Source organism: Myxocyprinus asiaticus, chromosome 37, assembly GCF_019703515.2.
Source record: "Myxocyprinus asiaticus isolate MX2 ecotype Aquarium Trade chromosome 37, UBuf_Myxa_2, whole genome shotgun sequence".
Lineage (NCBI taxonomy): Eukaryota > Metazoa > Chordata > Actinopteri > Cypriniformes > Catostomidae > Myxocyprinus > Myxocyprinus asiaticus.
This window is the reverse complement of record NC_059380.1, coordinates 16499359-16518185: the sequence shown is the minus strand read 5'-3', so window position 1 is coordinate 16518185 and position 18827 is coordinate 16499359. Positions and strand designations below refer to the sequence as shown.

At 38.9% G+C, this 18827-nt stretch overlaps 1 protein-coding gene across 3 annotated transcripts in view; it reads left to right on the top strand.

Moving 5' to 3' along the window:
- Positions 1 to 18827, top strand: part of LOC127428054 (guanine nucleotide exchange factor DBS-like) — a 90107-nt gene that overhangs the window by 12127 nt on the left and 59153 nt on the right. For all 3 annotated transcript variants that reach the window (XM_051676089.1, XM_051676088.1, XM_051676087.1), the window contains exons 3-7: positions 9429 to 9512; positions 15659 to 15773; positions 16047 to 16137; positions 16726 to 16845; positions 18307 to 18423. In XM_051676089.1, coding sequence (XP_051532049.1) covers positions 9429 to 9512; positions 15659 to 15773; positions 16047 to 16137; positions 16726 to 16845; positions 18307 to 18423 — 527 coding nt within the window. The remainder of the gene's footprint in view (positions 1 to 9428; positions 9513 to 15658; positions 15774 to 16046; positions 16138 to 16725; positions 16846 to 18306; positions 18424 to 18827) is intronic.

The following is an 18827-nucleotide window of genomic DNA, read 5'->3' as shown; positions in this document are numbered from 1 at the left end:
ACTACTAAAACATGAACCATTAAAAAGACAAGACTGATAACAAGTTAACAAGACAATAAACCACTGAGAACAAGACACATGAACATGAGGGAAACAGGATATCACATGACTAACAAGGTAAATGAGACACAACGAAGGAAAACACAGAACTTCAAAATAAGAGTCTTATACGTGACTCTAGCCTTGTTCATTCTTGAAGAAGGGAAAAACCTTGGTAACTTTTGTGTGTACTGTCTGCCACCTGAACCGCACTGACATGCCCTGTGCCATGTCCTAGCCATGACATGGTATGGCGCTTCTCGTCCGGTGTGTGACCGCCTTTACCCTAACCCACTCCTAAACTTACCCGTACCTCAACCTCCATAGCAGCAAATGTGAATCTTGTGATAATTTTGCAGAACAATACGTAGTTACACAATAGAAACATTGTATTGTGTATATTTTAATGTTAGTACATAGTAGTTAAAGACACCTAATATAAAGTGGAACCTATTTTAGAGTGAAGGCTATTATCACACATTTAGATATTTTGTGGTAGCATCATGTGGACATACTGTATGCAACTGTTTCCCACAATATGATGCTTTTCTAAGCTGTATTGCTGTGAAATAGATGCCCTGAATAGGATTGTGTATGTGTATACTGTATGTATGCATTGGTAGTTTTTTCTTCCCACTTTCGATGATTTCTTTAGGTATGGTGGAACAGGGGTCTAGCAAACTCATGGCTCAGTGCTTGGATGAAATGCTAAGATCACATTTATGAACAGGAGAGCCTTTGATAAATGCTTTACTGAAACCATTCATCTTCTTTTTATAACATTATTAAGATCATAAGGCTTTAAGTTTATGACTGTATTATTTTGCTGCCTGACACTGCACTCAATTGTGCACCATCGTCATGAAATTCCTCTCCTTCCACATAGCAGCACTAATTTATAAAGATCAGAGGGAAGCTGAACAGGACAATGGACTGGATGTCCTGTGGACAGCCAAAAAAATAAAAATAAAAATAATACTCTGCAATTGGGATTCAGAGAGGCAATGTGGTGAAACTATTGTGTTTATTCCTGTATAGTCACTCACAGTGGCGGCCCATGCATTTTAAGTCTAGGCCTATAGTGCGATTCATACCATTAAGAAAACATTGTTTCACAATGATTAAGACACCTTATGGACATTATACATTATGTCGCAGCCAACTAATAATACCAATTGACATTTTAAAAACTCATCTATGAACGAAAGTCAAAACTTGAAACGATACTAAATGCTCAAGGTAGGCTAATCTTAACTGCAGCATGATTGTTTTGTGAAATAAATTATTAAATAAAGAGTTAGATAGGGTTACACTTGGAAAAAGCTATCTGATAATGTTTGCGATTTAAATGTTGCTTGCAATAAATTTCACTGAATGCTCTTGATGTTGCTATAATGCAAAAAGCACTTACCAATTTAATTGAAGTCAAAATCAGCCCTCCTTTCCTGTTTAATAAATTAAGTGATCACATGGACATGCAGAACATCTCTGATTTTTAAAACCATAAGGATCTCTTTCTCAATGGTGATAATGGCAGTGAGTGATGATAGACATCTCTGTCTTGATCTCGCCTCTTGCGCTCTTCGCTTTAAAATTATGTACATTACTTAATGCGTGATTGATCAGTGTGCCATGGGAAGCATGTAGAACCACTGTTTACTGTGAAAAGTCTTTCATATGGTGCACAGATGGCGATGTTCAAAATGAGCCACACTGAGCCCCCCACGGAAGGTGGCCACATTTCAAACTGCATTTGTTTACCAATATTATGCAACAGTGCCCATCATCTGATCGCAACTCTTGAACATTGGCCCCAAGTGAAACCCATGGTTCTGCTTCAGGAAGAGGAAGATGACACCCCTTTCATTGGTCCCTCTGAAATATATGGCTTCCTAATAGTGTTTGAGGATTGACTCTGTTGAAGTAAGCTTTTCTAGAGTCAACACATAAGGGCGCTTTCTACACCATGGCCCATAAATCTGCACCCCCGGCCTGTGGACCACCTCGAACTTAAAAGGCTTGATACCAATGGGTGATCCACGCACTGGTATCCTTTATGTGATGGAGTCACTGGAGGGGGTGTTGTCCGATCAGAGGGTGAAAGCACGTCCCAACAGATAGCACCGGAGGGTGAGGACTGCCCACTTGATGGCCAAACACTCCTTCTCGATGGTGCTGTACTTAGTCTCTCTCAGTGAGAGCTTGTGACTAATTTACGCTCCTCCCTCTCCACCATCTGGGACAGTACCGCTCCCAGCCCCCTGTCAGATGCGTCCGTCTGCAAGATAAAAGGGAGAGACAAGTCAGGAGAGTGCAATAACTGCCACCACAGAGTGCAGCTTTCACTTGCGTGAACGCCTGCTGACACGGCTCTGTCCACTGGACCGGATCTGGTGCCCCTTTTTAGTAAGATCAGTCAGCTGGCTGGTTTTTCTATAATCCACACAGAACTGTACCGAGACGTCACTCTTCGGAACCAGCACCACTGGGCCAGCCCAGTCACTGTGGGATTCTTCTCTTACCCCCATATCTAGCATGGCCTTAATTTCTTCCCGACCCACTTTTTTTGTGTTTGGGTAATCGGTAGGGATGAACGCGTACCACTACCCCTGGGGTCATTTCGATGTGGTGCTCTATGAGATTCGTATGACCGGGAAGAGGCGAGAACACATCGAAGAATTCTCCTTGCAACCTCTGTGACTTGAGATGGTGAGAGGTGGTCTCTGTGAAGGACTTTATCTCCCGGTGCAAATTCCCGTAGCCAAGTACCCCTATTGTACAGCTGGCTTTGATGATCTTGAGCCTGGAGCAAATTCTCCTGTGTTAATTGCCCCAGTGTGTGGAGTTTTGCTCTCAGGTCAAGAACGTATTGAATGTAGTTTTTTCCATTTGAAGGTCCCTCCTCCCAATTTTACCGTAGGACGTCGAGCATGCTGCGCGGTTGACACCAGTACAGTAATTCAAATGTGGAGAACCCCATGGAGGCTTGCGGGACCTCTCGTACTGCAAATAATAGGGGCTCGAGCCACTTGTCCCAGTTTCGAGCGTCTTTGTGCACAAACTTACGAATCATATTCTTTAGTGTCTGATTAAATAGTTCAACCAAGCCGTCCGTTTGGGGGTGGTAAACGCTGGACTGAATCAATATAATCCCCAATAATTCATACAGTTCGCGTAGTGTACGTGACAAAAACGTCATGCTTTGATCAGTGAGGATGTCTTTCGGAATCCCCACTTGGGAGATTATTCTGAAGAGTGCCTCTGCAACACTACATGCTGCGCAGAGGCACTGCTTCCGGATATCGCTTTGCATAGTCCACCAGAACCAACACAAAGCGATGCCCACATGTTGTCCGCTCTAATGGCCCGATGAGGTCCATGCCAATTCTTTCGAAGGGGACCTCGATCAATGGAAGGGGGTGCAATGGTGCTTTTGGGGTGGCTGTGGGATTCACCAAATTAACAAATAAATATAATCAATTTATAAAAAAATAAAATAAAATTAAAAAAAGTCAAAAAGCAGTGCAAAAGTCATCCAAACAATGATGTGCTGTATTCAAAGTGCTCTCTGACAACATGCAAAAGCTTTGTGTGAGGTAGAGAGTCAATTTAAGTTGTTAATCGCTGAAAATCTTTCCCTGATCCACTTTGAATGTAGTCAAATTCTTATTTATAAAGATAGGCTACATAATACGAAATTTAGCATGTTGCAATAGGTCACGGTGCACCAATACTACTCGGTAGTACTCGTATCAGGCTGATACTGGGGGGTAAATACTCGTACTTGGTATCGTTGTCATCATTTCATATTTCCGAGGACGAGTAGGCTACATTAATATAATGACATGTGTGCACAGTGTTTCTAAGACCAGTTTGAAAACATGAGAAACATTTTAATTTGTTTAAACCATTTAAATCTAGAACATTTTTTTATTTTATCCATCTTTACCTGATATCCACCTTTTTCCTGAACACGGAAGTGTTCCATGAGTCGCCTGTTTTCAATTTCCGGTCTCCAGTGTTTTTGATCTCATCGGCGTATATTTTAAGTGGGTAATGTGATCACCGCCTTCTCTCTTTCCGCACATTTGTGTTTGAAGGAGAGAAAAAAAGAGCGCTATGATCTGAATTGCGCCAGAGTTCTTCGCGCCAGTAACACCGCAACTCCAAAAATAATTTATTACGTGTAAAGATAAAGCTGGAAAAAGTGATAGGAGTTACTGTCTGTTACTTTACTTCAGCCCAATAACATCACAGTATAAACCAATAGAACTGACATCGAACTCAGTTAGGCTCAACGCAACAAAACAAGAACAATCAATCAATACTAAAGCTGCACTGTCCTCTCCGTGAATGTACAGAACAATATATGGATAAAATAACAACAAGCATGACTAAGGTGTATGTGTCAGCTGGGATACTTTTAAAAGTAGGCTAAACCCTATTAAAACAGTCTTGAATTGTCATTTCTAATTACTGAAAACGTTAATATTGGCAATATCAATATATTAAATGCATATAGAATGGCATATGTTTACAAACACAAAACTACTCGTATTGGTGTTCGTATTGGCTGATACCCAAATCTAGGTACTTGGTACTTGTATCGGCCTTCAAAAACCGGTATCGGTGCACCTCTAGTCACAAGAAATGCAAGAGCCAATGAGTATTTGACATTACTGGTGTAAAACCTGTGTCGTAGCGCTCTAAGCCGGAAATTCTTCATGTTTAAATGAGGGCGCCAGTGTGGGATTTGTTATTACTGCTCTGGCGGATGGAGACAAACATCATTGAATAAAAACTTACATTTGGTCTGTTCCTCACATAAAGCTATCATATGGCTTTGCTCAAATAAAATGGGTGACTTTTATGATCATTTTATGGTCCTTTTTGAGTGTATTTAAAAAACAAACAAAGTTTTTTTAGCTGCAGCATATTCAGAAAACACATTTTGTGTCCCATGGCAAAAACAATGATTAAGTAATGATTAAGTGAGAACAGAACTTTTATTCATTTTAACACTTTAAAGTTTAGTTTAAAGTGATGGAAATCTTTTGAACTGGATTAAATACGGCACCAGATATAACACAGAACAGAAACTGTTATAATGTCAAATGCGCTAATGGTAAATGCGCCAACTGCATTAGATAAATGTGATGGCATTGAACATTTAATGAAAATAGTTAATTATAAATACAATAAAATCAACTGATTAATTCCACAAATTCATTAATTTTTGGATTCAATAAGGATTCATACACATTTGTATGTCTGTAAAGTTGTTGACATAAAATACTTTACCTTATAGATGCAGTCAAAACATCAGTACTGTACATTTCAGTGTTTATGCAAATTTAATTAAAAGTACATGAGCTACACTTTATGCAAGATGTACACTTTATGCAAGAATACCTATATATCCTTTATGGGTTTTCTAGAAAAACCCATATCGGTCAACCACTAATGTATACCTTCAGGTTCCTTTAGGCCACTTGTGCTTATCAGCTAATTTTAGTCACCATGTTCTCCACTAGGCATGAATTCCTCACCCCAGGTCACTCTCTCCTCAGCCTCCACAGCAACCTGAATAAAATCAGCATTAAGTCAAGTGTGAATGTTCACGAGTGTCTGCAGCACAAAAGTGAGTTTAGCGATCGCTGATTATTTAAGTGAGTTTAACATATTGATTTTGATGTCCTGTTCTGCCCAGGGCTAACACCAGGACAGAAACTAGCATTGTCTGTTAGGGAAAGCATAAGTGATTGACAGCTGATCATCTGACTGTACCGTAGAACTGCTGAAGAACTGTCCTATTCAAACATGCATTAACAATTAATATAATACACTAGATCTTATCAACCTCATGACTGTCAGTTTATCACAATAGTCATGATGTGTTCAATTTTGAAATAAAGACTTTACATAATTTTGGGTGTGTCCTGCTCATTATGACTATGTCAACATCAAGTCCAAAAAGATGAGGGATCCAATATTCCACTGAAAGCTGCAGTTTTGTAAACTGCTGTACAATGGGAAGGAAAGGAACAGAATGGCTACACAATGGCTGTGCCGAAACCACTGATGTTTGGGGAAATGCTTCTTTCTCTAACATAAATAGAATTGTTCTCTTAGGCAGTTCATGTTCGGTATTTTAGCTGGACACCATGTTTTGGAGTGGCAAAGCATGTGACTTTCATCCTTGGCTTTGCTGCGTGGAACAGATCTTACTCTAAACTTTCCTTTCATCTATACCGAAGAGCATCTCTTCCCCCAAACCAGATGCTCGCTTAAGTCTTTCTAGACCTCCCTTCCTCCTCCCTATCCCCGAGCTGGTAAATTTGTCCCTCCCCTATACTAAACCTCTGATAGCCCTGTTGAAAAGACCAGCATAACTGGTCACCAGCATATGTTTTGGATGCTCGTCCCCACCAAGCTTTGCAACTACCTTAAACAGAAAGACTTCCTTGGTCTTCACCAGAAAGACCATGCTGGTCCACCAAGACCAGCATGAAACTTGCACTAACCAGCATAAATCAGCCTGGACCAGCATGACCAGCAGAGAAGTCACCTGCAGCAGCATGGAGAACATTCTGCTTTAAGACTGAAAGAGAGTCATGAGGCTGGAAAAAATTAGCAAAGACTTACAGAGGCTTCCCACAAATATGCATCTCCTTCCATTGCTCAGGCACAGCTGCCTACCTAATCAACACAACTGAGAAGATAATAGTAAATGGTGGAAATTTCACTCTAATTTCATCAAACACAGCTACAGCGAGGGGATGAAATGGCTTTGAACTGGATCTGAGATAATGTCAACTCAAAACACAATGATTAAACAAACTAAGTCATGGGAATGAGGTTTACTTCACTTTGATTTGTTGATGTCCTGAGTAAAGTCATTCATTCACACAAAGTCCCCATATGTAATCCTAATATTTAGCATTTTGCATTAGTCCTCTCATTCCATGCACACCGTACTTTAGTATACTTCTAGTTTCCTACTATCTTTGTACCTGCAGTGTGCATGTGTAGATTTGCCTTTGCTAGATCATGTGTAGATTTGCCTGCTGGAAAGACCAGGGCCTCGTTTCCCAATAACGATTGATCTTAGTGGTTAAGAGCGTTTTCTACGAGCGATTCTACGAATGTTCGTTAGTTTTTATGTGCGCTTCCCAAAACTGCACTTAATATGAACGAGCGAGGACGCACTTTAAGTGCTACTTAAGAGAGACGCAGTCCTTGTGACAGTGCTGAAATGCGCTTTAGGGACATTCACCAATAAAGCAGAGGTCTGCTCTTCACTCCAAAATTGATAACAGTGAAAGCAATGCTGCATGTGCGGTGCGACACAACTTGTAATGCTATCGAAAGAACCTTTGGGTATCAGATAGGAAGCGGAGACATGGATGACGAGCCAATATACTGATGATTTTCATGCAATTATTGACTTTTTTTCTTCTCACTCTGATTTTAATTTATACAGTTGTCTGCATCAATCATGCCACCACTTTGCTGTTACCAACTAGTCCAACTAGTCCACACAAATAACTTTATTTGTTCACTAATTAATCTATTCATCCATTTATATAGACTATAAATTTATGCATTTTGTTATTATTATTATTATTATTAGACTTGTGTGTTAAAATAAAAATAAATAAAACATAGGTATCCTGATATTAAAGTTTTAGCATAAAGTGTAGATATAGGTATTTAAATTGTATCAGGTGTAATTTCACGTTTGTCCTGCAGGTGTCTGCAATAGTATGTGCTTATGATGCTCTTTGCACTGTACGAGTACTCCAAAGCACTTGTAAATCTACGAGCATTTTCAAGTACTACTTAAGTTATGATGCTTTTGTGAAACGGGCCGCAAAAATAAGATGAATCGTAAGATGGATTCTACGATCTACTTAGGCTTACGATGCTTTTGGGAAATGAGGCCCAGTTTAGTCCAGCATTAATTTCCATTTTTGTTCAGGCTGGTTTATGCTGGTTTGTGCACACCATGAGTGTAGAAAGGACAGAAGAGGAAAGATTTCTGTGTTTGTTTTTTCTGTTGATGGGAGTGGTCCAGTATGATCCGGTTACTGTGACTTTCCTCCAGGGAAGTCCTCGGCTTCTTATTGTAATTTAAGTACATGTCAGTGGTTGTAACTCCACTGCCAGCTGATAACATCTGCCTTTCACATGCTTCTTGACGCACATTGTTCTTCCTTTAGAACACACTACAGGAGGATGTGTGTGTTGTGCTTGTCAAACATTTTGAGTAGTGGTTTCAGGATGTTAACTTCTATCCATCTCCATGTGGGTTGTAAAAAGTACTTCCTAACAAAACCTTGCTATCAGTGTAGCCTAAATGTATTCCAAAATCTTGATTTGATCTCAGTTTTAAAGGTGCTGTAATCGAAGTTAGCAGTTCTTTGCTGTTTACATATTAGTGCTATTACAGAGACAGGTGTGATATTTCAGAATACCTAAATCAGTGACAGCTGTCAGGTTATAGGGGCCATTCCATAAAAAATAGCCTACAGCACCTCTAAATAACTCAGCGACATTGTTTGTAGCCTACAGCAAGTTCCCTCACAAGATTTAACAGGGTCTGATAAAGAGTAGCCCATGTTAATGCAGTCTTTTGTGTGCATGTACAGAGGAGGTTTTGTTCATCTACAGACTTCACTGGGCTTTAGGGTGACCCTCAATGGATCAGCAGAGAACGGTGGTGCTCCAGCAGTCTTTTGTGAAGTCAAGGGCATGAAAGAATGGCTTGTTTGAAGGAGAGCTTCCCTGATGAATTGATACAAGCCAGAAGCAGCTGTTGATGGCTAAAGGTCGTCTCTAAGGAAGCAGCTGTAGACAGTCACTCCAAGAGGTCATGCTTCTGCTGTACTCTGTGGATTGCTTCTTCAATCTCTATTACAAAGCTCCCTGGAATACTTGATTCTGACTGGTCAATCACAGCATTCTACTGTCAAATATTTTTAAACTGTATATTTGACCGTTGTCACTGGCAACAAGTCTCCTACACTGTGCTGACATGCTATAAGTACATCATTTTAACTCAATGGGTCATGCCCATTTAATTACTTACTTTGGAGTTGCCATGAAATATGCAAAATAATATACTACATCATGCGTTCATTAGCTCAAAATAAACCAATTCTGCTTCAAGTTGAAGTCCTGATCACCGCATTTTTTTTAGGTTTATTTTGTGAAAATTACCGACTGACTGTACATAATTCCTTGTTGCTACAGATGATGATCAGATTAGCATTATTCTGCATTGCTGAGGCTTTTTGGATAATCATATTCATATTGCAGTGATTTCTAATGAGCTTTTTTCTTTCTTTCTTTCTCTTTCTTTCTTTCTTTCTTTCTTTCTTTCACAGATGAGATTATGCAGCAGGAGATTAGGCCATTGCTGGCTGTAGACATAATTGAACAACTTCATAGGCAGTTTGCTCTTCTTTCAGGTGAGAAATTAATGTCCATTAGCAATTTACTGTAGATTGTGAAAAAAAAAAAAAAAAAAAAAAAACTTAGGTTTAATTAAATTTTTCAAAGGCTTTCCTTCCCTCTTATTGGTGATGCTTTGAACTCTGACCCTAATCACATCCACTCTCCCGGCTCAGAAAATAATGTCCAATTACCAGGCCTCCATTTCCTCATTATTATTACCAGTGTTGGGTGTAATGCATTACTAAGTAATTAATTACTCTAATTAAATTACTTTTTCATTGAAAAAATGAATGTAAGGGATTACTCTGAATTTTTCTGTAATTTAATTATAGTTACTACTGATGTAATTGTGTTAAATACTGTATAGACTATAGAACAATTCTATATAAAACAATAGTGAATTTAAAATCGAATTTTAACATCTACTGTTAAAATGTATGTTTTCTAATTTAATGCAGCCCCCTTAAATTCTTTGGCCAGTTCATGAATAATTTATATGATTTTATTCATTTAAAAAAATTAAAAGAAAAATGTCATGTCTATCCTTGTATTTTTCATCTGGTCAAGGTTGATTAGAGTTTTAGAAAGTAATTAGTAATAAGTAATGCAATTACTTTTCAGACAGAGTAATTAGTACAGTAATCTAATTACACTGTAGAAGATGTAATTAGTAGTTAGTAATTAATTACTTTTTTAGAGTAACTTACCCAACACTGATTATAACCCTACACGTGCTCATTAGCACTGAGCAAAATTATTATTTCTGACTCTCTTTGCTCAGTCTGCTTTAATCAAACAGAACATCAAACTGAAAACACAGCAACATAAACACACACACAGAGTGGCCATGTGTCCCTCTCTCTCTCTCTCTCTCTCTCTCTCTCTCTCTCTTTCTCTCTCTCTGGCATGCCCGACTCTTCCCTTATCTCCCTCCCGCTGATTAGGCAACTCAGCGCCGGGCGTGTATCCTCATGGCCCGGCCATGGCCTACTCCTTGTCACACTCTTCCACCGACCGATTCAGGCCGGGGCGCCATCCGGACTGGCTAACCCCAGTCTATGGAGGGGAGACACTGTCCTTCCAGCCGTTCCGCTACCCGATGGTCCTCCCCGCCTCCTGAGAATCTGAGAGAGACAAGGGGAGGGAGAGAAAGAGAAAGCGGAAGAGAGAGAGAGAAAAGAAACTCTCTTCTTCAGCTCCCGCGTGCATGCCGCCCACCCAGTCCTCAGCTTCTCCTCCACCCCCTGGCGGATGACAGCCGCTCCTCCGTCCCCTGGCGGACGGCAGCAGTTCCTCTGCCTCCCGGCGGACGGCAGCGTGTCCTCCTTCCCCTCGCAGATGGCAACGGCTCCTCCTCCTGGTGGACGGCAGCGGCTAGTTCTCCCAAACAGCATGCCCTTCCTCCTTTCCCGGGTTTCAACACCAGTGTGGCAGACAAGCCTCTTGTTCATTAGAAAGGAGGAAGCGGGAACCGGGTTACCAACCAAAAAGACTTTTAATAAACAAACACAACATAACCAATTTTCAGCATAACCAAAACACACGTCGACACACACACACACACAGCTCCATGTGTCTCTCTATCTCTCTCTCTCTGGTGCCTCCGGCTTCCCCTTATCTCTCTCTCCCACTGGCTGGGGCAACTCAGCTCCAGGCATGCATCCTCATGGCCCGGCCACACCCTCCTCCTTGTCACACCATGTTAACATGATTTTAGTGTGATAAAATCAATTACTAACCTTTTCTTTGTGAAGTTATAGCCAATTTTACAACTTTGTTGCCATGACGATGTAATGTCAACAAACCCTAAAACCCTAAAATGACTGTAAAAATGACGATTTAAACAACTTTACAGCGAAATAATACATGAGTTTAGCCCATATCAGATACTGGTCTGAACACCTGATGCTCGTTAACTGACCCGCATGCGGATAACACTCTCTGAGCATGCGTATCAAACTCTGGCATGTTCAATATTGGAATAATCTATTAAACTGCATTTAAAAATTTAATTAGCTATTTTTCTTAAAGTGGATAGGACACTTAATGCTAAAAATATGCCAGCGAGTGATAAGACCGTACATTCAGACTTACTAAATATGTTTGAAGAGTTTGTATTCGGAGAATAGATGCATTTTTCTGCCCAGTCATGTTTATTTGAAAAGGAGTTCTCAATCAAACTGTGAGAGAGTCTGAAGGCAGCCACAGTCACACTGTGTCCTAACCTGACAGCATACGACACGCGATAAAAGGTATATTTGTTAATCAGTGTTTTTGTCCTAACCAGCCGTGACGAGTGACAGTACATTCTGTCGATCGCTTGGTTTTTATTTTCGGCATTGCGCTGGGTAACCCCGCCCACTATGAGCTGGCACCGGTCCAAAAGCTTTCTCATAACAGTATATTGAAGCTCATGGGATAATTTATTAGACTTCTGAATTATACTATTGCATTCTTTTGAAGCTTGAAGAGGTGGTCACCATAAACTAACACCATATTCAACATTATGCCACAAATGCCATTGATTGAGCTTAACTTGTATTTAACCCGGAAAATACCTTTAAGAGGGCTTTGGGGTGAGGAAACTACAGGGGATTCATGAGGTTGCCATAAAATTGCCAAGGATAAAGTAAATATATTAAGTATTATAATAATAAAAAAGTGTAACAAGAAAAATAACAGTTTTTTTGGTTAAAAAATAAATAAATAAATATCACAAGTGAAATATTGTTAGATTGTGACAAAATAGTGTAAAATTAATTATATTTTTAACATTAGCCTACTTAAAATAGCATGGTGTACTTCAAGTAAATGATTAAGGTCAGAAGTGTTCAGTTAACATCAAAAAAAGTCATTATTATGGTGAGATCAGGTAGAAATCACTCCTTAAGTTTACAATGTAAACCTTCAACCCAGATCTTTAACCACTAGGCTACGCCGCCATCCTGCTTAATATGTCACGGATGAAAGTTATTGTATGTTTACTGAGAGAATCACTGATATAAACTGTGACAGCTGTTGCAACAGTAGGTCAAAATTTCTGCTGCTGAAATCAGTCTGCACTTAACAAAATTCGAATCACTGACCCTTAGTGGCCAAACTGGAGGTGTTGTTGAACATATGGTGACATGTGAACTCCAGGTGCCTGGTGAAATGTCCACATAGTGGTGCCAAAGGCAAATTGCATTTTTAGTTATAAATGATGTCATACAGTCAACAGGAATGCATATTTTTTAACTTCATAACCCAAACCCCAACCCTAAACCACTCTCAGTGGAGTAAAAATTAAATTTTAGGGTAAACATAACTTCCAAATTGTGTTCACCATTTTTTAAGTGAATGCAATTACTTCCTGGTTCCCATGTGATCAGAACCCGTGTCTCTGAGGTGGCTCATGCTACACGCTATTAGTGGTGCTAGAGGATGGCACTTGTCAGTAATTCGACAGAATGGGGTTAATTTCAGTGTACATAAACTTTCGGAAGCAACATGTCAATTTCCCATGTAATCATGTTTCCTGAGCTTTGTGTCAGCTTGATATATGTAATTAATTCTAACCAGCCATGGTAGTGAAATCACTAGGTGTATAAATGGATTTATTATGGCAACCTAGCCAGACAATGCTAGAGCATTCTGGCATTTTTAAACTCCAAATCACTGAAGTGCACATATGTGCAACCAATGAAAAATATTTAGCTCCTTTTAGCAAACAGGGTGGAAATTCTTGCACTATACTGATGTAAGTACAGCTCCTTAGAGAGCTTTTCCATTCCTTCCCACCCCAGTCATCAGATCTCCTGAGACCTGGCCTGCCTCCCTGTCTCCTCTACCGTCAAGCAGCCTGCACCAGCCATCAAAAACCACAACATTGTGTAATATTACGGTGAAAAACAATCCAAGCATACTTTGTAGAATCTATTTAGCTGTCTTCTCCTGTCTTTAGTGCTGCCTTTAACTGAGCAGCACTGTGCAGTCCATTAGTTCTCAGTAAATCACAGGGAAGGATTCCAGCATTGATTATGGCTAGTTAGACCTTTCTATTTTTGACGGTGTATTAGCATGCAGCCACAAACGATTGAAACAAACTGTAAAATTTAATAAATCGACATCAAATATGTTTCCTCCTCTAGAGAGCAAGAATGTTAGTAGTCAGAAGTCATAAAGGCACAAAACAATGAGCTGTCTGTTCCAGTGAAACAGAGACAACATGATACACAGCTATATTTTACATCAGTGTTGTTGTGATTCAACTCAATAAATTAAGTGCATAGATGAGCATAAGCAAATGCAGTGTATTATCAAGATCAGTGCAACATATTATGAGGATTTTGTGTCAACTTTTCTGAAGAAAATGTGAATGGTGCTTGCCCATTTTCACCTGTTTTATCACCTGCAGCAAGTAATGTTTTCTTTGTGTGTGTGTGTGTGTGTGTTGATTCACAGCTTGGTTTGCATTTTTGGCAACAAGCAAAAGCTGTAGGTTGTGTGGCACTATGGGTAAATCTCTGGACTAGTATTCCAAAAGTTATTTGTTGAAACTCCACCTAGGTTGGACAATTTAATTTGTTGACCTTGGAGTCTCACTGTTGTACTTGCTATCATTTAGGCCATGCTTGGCTTTATTTGTTCTTTAATTTAGGCAAATATGTACTTTAAAGGACACGTTGATGTCATTAGAGGATTTATCACTTCCTACTCACGTAGTAAGTTGAACTATTTAGGCATCTGGGGGCTAGTACATAAAGATCCTAACTTTAGAATCTTATCTGCTTGGTAACAATAGCAATTTCAGTTAGGATCTCATTTAGGACAAACACTATTAAAGAATAACATGTCCTAAGTGCATTATCTTATCTTAACTTGATTTAGGATTTGTATCTTATCTTACAAAATCATATCTCTTATCTCTTTATAGGAAAAGAGTATTACAGAAGCATCCTAACCTGCCAAAAATCTTAAAGAAGTGTCCTAACTTTAGGATAACCCCACTGGTGACCTAACTGAAAACTTATTTGAAAGCCAACAGTTACAGTCACATTAAAATACCATTTAGCATAACTATAGCACTGTCCAAGAATGGCATTTCATTTATTAGTGATGCAAAACAAAGAACAGCGATGTTTGATGGTGGAAAGACTTTTGGAAGACATGAGAGTTGATTATCGATCAGCTGATCAGATCTTAGCTTAAGACTTCGATTGGAAGTTTCTGTAATACGCCCCCTGATGTACAGTATTTTTAGTGAAAATTTTTAACTGAAAATATGTTTGGCATATTCTATACTGAATAAAAGAAGAAACAGACACACTATTACAAGAAGTCTGTAATTAGAGACTATTAAAAAAATCACCTTTACATAACATGACATCTGAAGTCTAAAAACGGATTAACATGTGATGTGACCTCAGAGTGGGGCTTCCTCATTACTGCAAACAAGCTAATTATTTCCCCAGAAATCCCTTCTAGAATGAGAACAATGCAGGAAAAGAATGCAGTCTCCCTGATAAAGGAAATATTCAGGCTGGCAGGGACATTTGGATGAAAATGAATCATTTTTCCAAATGAACTGATTAATGGTTATGTCGGCTTTATATTATACTCAGTTATGTGTGGCCTTCTTATTATCTGCTAATAGGCCTACATAAGTTTCTGTTTTTATTAAGTTTATTTAGTAATGTTATTAAGTCTACACATGAAAAATATTTTAATTAAAAAAAGTAAGGTTCATAACTTCACATGGCAGTTAAATTTGATTATGGTTAAAGACTTAAAAAGATTTTTGTAGTCAGGTTATACAGTAGAGTTTGTCGCCCCCTTGTGGTTAAAATAGTTGCAATTCTTAATAAAGCTTCAGAAACGTCAGTTTTATTCGTAGATTTAAAAAAATTAAAAATAATTATATATATTTGTGTGTGTGTGTGTGTGTGTGTGTGTGTGTGTATGTGTATGTATGTTGACATTAATACTAATAATATTAACCAAACATTAAAAAATCCAAAGTCACATAAAAGGCAATAGAATAAAAAAAAAAAAAATGTGCAATGAATAACCTACTTCAGTAATTGTTTTAACAGGATATTGAGGTTTCGGGAAAAGAAAAACTGTTTGAAAATGATCGTAATGATGTAATGGTGAAATATACTGCATGACATTTCTGCAGGAGGAAGAGGAAGAGATGGAGCGCCCATCATTACATTCCCAGAATTCTCAAGCTTTAATGAGGTGTCAAATGAGGATTTTGTTAATGTTGTTACATACCTGACCAGCATACCAAGGTAAAAACGTATGTATATTACAAGTACTATATTATAGATTTAAAATATACTTAATATATTTTATATATTATATATACTGTAAACACAGAGAATAACTGTCAAAATCTGTCTAGTGAAGCCAACAGAGAGAACTGTCATCATCTTTAATGTAATCTGTGTGGGATTATTGCTTTGATTCACTTTCATGGTCCTACAGTATGTGTATACGGGCTTTGCCAGTGCCTGACCTAGCCTTCCCTAAACAATTGTTTATTTCTGTCATTCCTTTTTTAGTATGGATGCTGCCAGCATTGGCTTTATCATCATCCTGGACCGCAGAAAGGATAAATGGAACTCAGTAATTGCTTCTCTAACGCGAATAACGGTTAGTACAGGCTCTTTGTGAATCTTGAATTTAAAGGGTTCATGACATGAGGAGGGCGGCATGGTGGCTCAGTGTGTAGCACTGTCACCTCACAGCAAGAAGGTCCCAGGTTCTATCTGTGTGGAGTTTGCATGTTCTCCTTGTGTTCACGTGGGTTTCCTCTGGGTGCTCTGGTTTCCCCCACAGTCCAAAAGATATGCAGGTTAAGTTAATTGGAGACCCTAAATTGCCCATAGGTGTGAGTGAATGTGTATGTCTGTGTGTGTTGCCCTGTGCTGGGCTGGCCATCTGTTTCCCTGCCTTCAGCCTGAGACAGCTGGGATAGGCTCCAGCACTACCCACGACCCTACATAAGACAAACGGCTATGTGACAATGTTTTTCATGTAAGCCCACTCATCAAAGAGCGTGGTTTCATCAATCAAACTGAGAGCGGGTATTCTGGAGTCGTAGTGTTCAAGGCTGCTCCGGATGTCTTTCCACTCTGGGATGTCTCTCAGTAGGGCCCACTCAAGTTTTTCTGTGTTCTCTAATGAGCAGTGTTGTCATCTAAATTGTTTGTTTTTTTTAATGTCTCTCATGACCTAAAGGGGTCCTTCCCAGGAAATCTACAGCTTGTGCTGGTTCTTAAACCTTCACGCCTCTTCCAGAGGGCTATTGCTGATGTCAGTATGCGGTTACATCGGGACGACTTTAAATTGAAGGTACCGGTAAGCATGCTCGTGTCTGCTTGGATCATCAACATGTCCATTCAATAGCTGTATGGTCCGGATGCCTCAACTGTGTGTCTGTAACCATGATCATTCATCCACTAAATTATTGACATGTAGCCTGTCACCATGTTGTATTATGCATGTCTAAAAGGGTGTTAACGTACAGATTGTGTGCATATGATCTCTTGCCTGCCCTCTGTGTTTTTGAAGGCACTTTAAAAGACAGAGAGGACAGTGTTACAAAGACATCACTGAGACTGCTGCACTGTGCGGTTTATGAGGTCATGCTTTATTGTCGGTTATAGGTCATGGTGGTGATATGTAACACATGCAAACATACTAGTTTGTTTCCCACAGTCACGTTCACTTTTCTTGCTAGTATCTGCGATTATCATCTGTATGCATCTCTTTATGTGACCATGAAAGTTTCGTTTGTTTCTGTGGTGAAAATTACATTTAAATTTTTTTTGGAAGAAAATGGAAGGCTAATTTCATAGCTATAATTTTTATATCCGAAATACACACAATTCAAAACACTTTTTTTTTTTTTGTGCGCACATATTTTAACAAAATTACAGCTTGATTTGAAATGATGCTCAATACAATTTTCTGTTCACAAGTAATATTTATCTTGATATTTTCTTTGTTTTCTTTGTTATTCACACATTTAAAGCAAGCTCTTCACTGACATTATCTCCATGGTAAACAAAAACAATAACCTTTGAAAAAACGTTATTAGGGACAAAATTGTTGGTGACGTCACTGTAGGACAATCATAATTTTTGTAACATTTTTGATCAATGTAGATAAGTAATTTTCACACAGTTCATATTGAAATGGTTTATGTAGGCCTATATCACTCTTTGTTAAGATTATTATAGTTTTAAAACTGTAATAATTCATTCAGAATGGATTTTCATATTTTAAGATGGAAGCATTAAAATCTGTACATAAAAGTCATTTAAAAACTGATAAAATAAATGATGAAGGCATGGTAAAAAGTTTTAATGTAATCATCATATAACAAAAAATAAGAATGCTAATATCTGTAGGTTTTAATTAAAAGCAACCCCTGGGACATGTGCTTGTAGTTAAAGAAACACCCATAAGTTTCACAAGACCCCATGTTCACCTAAAGTAGTAAACTCAACTGTTTGCATGAATAGTTTAACCAGCTCAAAGTTTCCATAAGGCACATAGGCTTTTACAGTCATAACTGACCTCCACCAAGGTTGTGAAAAAAACAGCTTAGTGTGATTGTGTGGGCAGATTAAAGTTGTACATATACACTCACACAGCTCAACAGACCCACATAACAATAGTGTAAATGACTTTTGTCTGAACATTGACGTAACCGCAAGCAGTATAAATCCGTACCTGAAAGGTTACGGAGAAGCCTGATATAAATACATTCACATACTTTATTGGTAATTTTCATTCTTTTCTATTGCCTTGTAGATTGTTATGCTAAATTCACTGTCAGACTTGCATGGCTACATCGATAAAGGCCAGCTGACCTGCGATCTGGGCGGAACCCTGGACTATTGCCACAGTCAATGGATCCATCATCGTACAGTGAGAAATAGCTTCATACAATTGTTGTTTATACCCTGCAGAGAAGACCAGCTTAGGACAGCATGAATTTCATGGTTCATGCTGGACAACCAGCATAGACATAGCAGTTAGTGAAGCTGGTCGACCATCATGCTTTTTCTGGTTATGACCTAGCTGGATGACCTAGAAAGTCCTGCTGGTTAAGCTGATTCAGAAGCCACTAGCATTCACTCTTGGGACCAGACGACATATGAAAAATGCTGGTGACCATCAATGCTGGTCTTTTCAACAGGGATACATACTGTAAACGTTTAATTAGCTGAATCACTCATATAAAAATGCTATATTTTATTGTTTCATCAGAGGTTAATTTAAAATGAATTCCAGTAGAGTACAGTAAAGTCATTCATATCCCACATTTTATT